The sequence below is a fragment of the Diadema antillarum genome, unplaced genomic scaffold (genome assembly GCF_040938485.1).
Source record: "Diadema antillarum isolate AM-2024a unplaced genomic scaffold, OU_Dant_1.0 seq00000881_RagTag, whole genome shotgun sequence".
Taxonomy (NCBI): Eukaryota; Metazoa; Echinodermata; class Echinoidea; order Diadematoida; family Diadematidae; genus Diadema; species Diadema antillarum.
In genome coordinates this window covers 386,992-391,627 of record NW_027271745.1, presented here as the reverse complement: position 1 = coordinate 391,627, position 4,636 = coordinate 386,992, and the positions used below count along the sequence as shown (strand labels likewise).

At 39.1% G+C, this 4,636-nt stretch overlaps 1 protein-coding gene across 1 annotated transcript; it reads left to right on the top strand.

Annotated features, from left to right (window-relative positions):
• Positions 1-750: 750 nt before the first annotated feature.
• Positions 751-3,666, top strand: LOC139740783 (uncharacterized). Its single transcript, XM_071651357.1, has 2 exons — positions 751-1,481; positions 3,322-3,666. The coding sequence occupies exons 1-2, from the start codon at positions 1,373-1,375 to the stop codon at positions 3,633-3,635; spliced, it is 423 nt and encodes a 140-aa protein (XP_071507458.1). The 5' UTR covers positions 751-1,372; the 3' UTR covers positions 3,636-3,666.
• Positions 3,667-4,636: the final 970 nt, after the last annotated feature.

Genomic DNA, 4,636 nt, shown 5'->3' with positions numbered 1-4,636 from the left:
TTCACACGTACGGTCATGTATTAATAATAGCAAAAGACACGGAAGTATACCCGCTAACAATTCGTCTTGAGGTAATGATTATATAAATGATAGAAAACACGTATGTCTGTTCATCATGTTCCCGCCTCTCTTTCTATCTGAATTGTCTCCGATAGCAAGCCTCAGGTACAGTATGTCAAAAAAAAAAAAGAAGAAAAAAAAAAAAAGAATTACAATCGGATTTTTGCATTGATAACACCCAATAATCTAAAAACCGTCTAAATGCTACATCATAAAATATAACATCTTAGCTCTATATTTGGCAGAAAACCCCATTCAATTTGGTCAAGCGGTCACAGAGAAATGTGGATTGTTGTAAAGCATGTCATGAGTCTGATTCTTCCAAGTTTAACACTTTAATGCTCTTGGAAGTGCATATCAATGTGTAAACACAACAGAACTTGGAGGGAAGGGATCATATATGCTCTACAAAAATCCTCATTTGTCTTTGACAATTGAAGCAAATTGAATGGGTTTTTCTGAAAGATGTGGGCAATGAGTTGTAGTTTCATACCCTAAAATTGTGTTTGGATTAATTTACTATTTTTAAAGTTATCGTACCGTTGTATTTTTTTTTTGACACACGGTATATCGAGATTAAGCGTGGTTGATCATAAACACGCCGTTAATGATTAACCGATTGCGTCACCACCTTGGACTGAGGCAGAAAGACCGCATCCAGTTCGATTCGGTATAACGCAGGAGCTTCTTGGTATAGCACCTTGTGCGGGCAATAAGGAGAACGTGTGTCAGTATCAAGGCGTACAGTGGTGGAAAACTACCTTTGCTCCAGACAGGGTCATCGCGATTAATTCGTGAATATTATTTGGAAGTTAAGCAGGACATACCCCTACAGGGAAAACCATGTAAAGAAACACCTATAGGAGAAAAAAAATCGAGTACTCTATTGACGGTCACGTGAAACGAACTACTTATGTTGCGGTCAGGTGTGCAAAGGAAGTGGTGATATACTTGAGACGTAACCCATTAACGCTTCTATTGGACGGGGACTTTGTATCGTGTGATTCATTTCATCCAGCGACAAAAGATTTTCCAGTACTTTATAAGGATTTAGACGCCACTCGATGACAACATATTTATTTCTCTTTTAGTGTGTGTTGTATATATTCATTATTAAGCATATAATTAGAGGTACCCCTTTTGAATGAAAAAGTTGTTCATTTGACATTAGTGCTGCATTATTCTTTTTCATAAAACTGGTTCCTCGTTAGACAGAGGCGATCCCAGAGCATTCCGAGCCAGGTTGGACATTGCCTTGTGCCACTGCATCTGGTAGTTCATCCCAATCTTTTAAAGAGGATTAACAACCATTATGTCGGAAGACAAACCCGCCGACTACGGAGCTCCCCCTCCGTACGCCCCACCAACCGGAGATGTAGCAGCTCAGATGGCCTACCCTCCGCCAGCTCCAGGATTCAATCGTGAGTAAAATCATCTCTTCTCTGATAGGATACATAACCTGTTGACAAGAAAGTATTTCTTTTAAATAATTTCTACCCCCCATACTGTTTTGTTATTTTTCTTTACCAGCCCTTTGTCATTTGTCCCCTCTCACACTCGCTCACTTTCCTCTGTTATGTTCCAATCCTTCTTCCCTCTCTCTTCCCTCTTTCTTTCTCCTCCTCTTCCTCCTTTCATACCCTTTATCCTCTTATCATTTCTGATGCTTTTTTTCCTCATCTATCCTCTTCAAATGTCACACATTTGACGTGACTCCGTAGTTATGAACGTCACGTATTATACTAATAAATTTGCCTTGAGTACAAGTTGTACTTCAAAAAAAGTGAACGTGTTCCCCGAGCATTACGTCATAACCAGTTTATTTGGGATGGTCGTTGACCACCGCAGACTTAAATATCAGCGTATTTTCAGAGGATCATCATAAAAACCCGGCCACTGTCAAAGCTCAAACATATCAAATATTTCGCTCATTGAATTTCACTATTATGCAAGTGTACACGTAATTCAAAGTTGAAGATTTGAGAAATGTTTTCAATCAATTTTTCATAATACAGGTATAGTAGTATACAATGCAATACAATAGATACGGTTGCGAACTTTGGTCTGGAAATATCATCTTGAACGGATCTCCAAAAAAAAAAAAATGATGGCATTATCAATAACCTATTGTTAGGGATTATCAACTTGAGTCGATGACACTTTAACTAGCAAACCCAAAAGAGCTTGTTATATTGACTGATAGAATATTTATTGATAAATCTCAAGTGACGTTGAGTGAGCGTTCGACCAAAGTATAGCTGTGTATTAAACAAACTATATACATACCATATCTTGATTATCAATTTGGGAAAACACATCTGTATAGTTACACCGTTTTGCGTGGCAGGGTATTCACCTACATCTGGCAGTGTGGTTTTAGACATGTTAGAGCAGCAATGTGTTTTATAAACTGACAACAGAAGCCCTCAAATAAATATCCTGCAATGTCGTGACAATGCATGACTTAAGCTAGAACGGTCAAAGATAATGACACCCATGGAGTGTATAACTAATCTTATAATGAAATTTAGTCCAGCGGAGTTCAGTTCGTCATAAAACTCGGATTTCGTATTTTGGAAGGAAATACATTGTCAATAAATTAGAGTACACTATCAACTTAAGTTTTTCAATAGTAGAAGCCATTACATCAGGTAACAGAAAATTTGGCCTTTCTCAGACGGTCTTTAACAATATTCTGCACCAGAAAAAAGGGCAAAAAGAGAGGATCACTTGCTCTTTTTAGCAAAGCTGGAGTGTTAAACTTTTGGACGATAAATATTTTTTTGTACATTACCCTCATTACTTGGTAATTCAAGAGTATCGAGATGATTTACATAATGTCAGGAATTCAATGAATTATCTTAAATTATGCCTGAAATATGAAAGAACAAATATCGCTTATTTTCACCAATACGCGGTCGGCTTTTGTCAAAGGAAATTACTGACATCAAAACACATTTGAAAATGATATGAACATCGTGCTCGTTAGGAAACACAACCATGCAATAAGATAGGTCTATTAAGATGATTTATAAGCCACTGCAAAGCTAGCTGCAAAATGTGAGGGCAGTGTTTTGAAGTTAGGATTCGGACAAACACTGTGATCATAATTAACATCCGCCAACGAAAATGACATTATATCAGACCAGCATGTTTTTTTTTTAAAGGTTACGACACCCAAAGAAAATATCCAGAAAAGTGTTTAAGATGATATCACACTGGTGTTTATTCTTTTGCATTTCTACACAAACACATTCGCAGCCGGTGTCTACCCGCCCCAGCAACCGGGAGTTGACATGCCCATGCAGCCACCGCCGCCGCACCTGCAGCAGCAGATGGCCGTGGCGCCGCCTCCTCAGACGATTACGGTGACGACTCACCAAGCGCCGCCGGCGACCACCATGGTCGCCTTCATCGACCAGTGCCCAAACTGCAAGATGGGAAACCTGCAGGAGCAGTTCACTCCCTTTGGCATCCTTTGCGCCATCTTCTTTTTCCCGTTCGGGATCATTTGCTGCCTCATGTCAAGACACAAGATATGCCCCGTGTGTGGCACCATCTATCATGGACGCTAGATTTTCATGTGCATTGTATTGAAATTGTAACAAGAACAAACTATGTGTTTTCAATTATGAAAACAATAATGTTCATGTTTATACAACACAATGTACATCGGTGAGAACGTGTTTGGGGTGTACGGGCCCGATGGGTATTAAGCCCTCATCGTATTTTGAGCATGATTAGTTTCTCCTGTAAAATGGCGACATGGATTAACATCAATTGATGTTACACAGTGGCACTTTGTTGGCGAATCGTTATAGGTCGAGATGTCACGGTCTCCACTCAAAGTTCAAATTATAGCTAACTAACTGTATAAGTAAGTTATTAATGACCGGCAGTTGGGAATGTCTACATTGTATTTTGCTTCGCCTAGTTAATGCTTGGTCATCTCTATACACTCGACCTTCGGTCCAATCATTTCACTGGGAGGATCCGTGTCACCATTTTACAACAATCATTAATGCCAACATCACTTCAGCTAACAAACAAATCAAAATAAAACAAGATAACAAAAATTATGGCAGGGCGTGCCCTCCTTTCCTTCAATACCATGTAATTAAGGATCTGATCAAAATTGGAAGGGCCGACATGTGTAAATATTTGTTGGGTCAACTGTGTGCAATGCTTGCGTCGCGAAGGTAGAGCTAGAAGAATTGCTATTCATTCCTGTCACTCAAAGTGCTTGCTTAGTGCATAGAATTAAAAAAATGGAGCGGGAACACCCCCCTCAGGTCCCTTTCCATTAATTTTCTTACGTTTTCTTGCAAAAAGAAAAAAAAAATCACACACTTGAATACATCAAGTGTTGTGTGTATAGAGTCACAGAAAGAAACGCGCCCTTTAACGATAAACAGCGATGACGAACATGAAAGATCGCATGTTGGAAAGTGAAACAGTATAGGCGTAAAAATGTATTCTTAAATATGCGATAGGTAACACGGTATCATCTGAAACCAAGTCATTAATCATTACTATTTTTCCCTCTTTTCCGCTCTTGGTACGCCTATGTCCCGTA

Coding starts and splice junctions, on each gene's coding strand:
- LOC139740783 (XM_071651357.1), top strand. CDS start 1,373: ATGTCGGAAGACAAACCCGCCGACTACGGAGCTCCCCCTCCGTACGCC. Junction 1,482..3,321: donor GCCAGCTCCAGGATTCAATC/GTGAGTAAAATC, acceptor ACACATTCGCAG/CCGGTGTCTACCCGCCCCAG.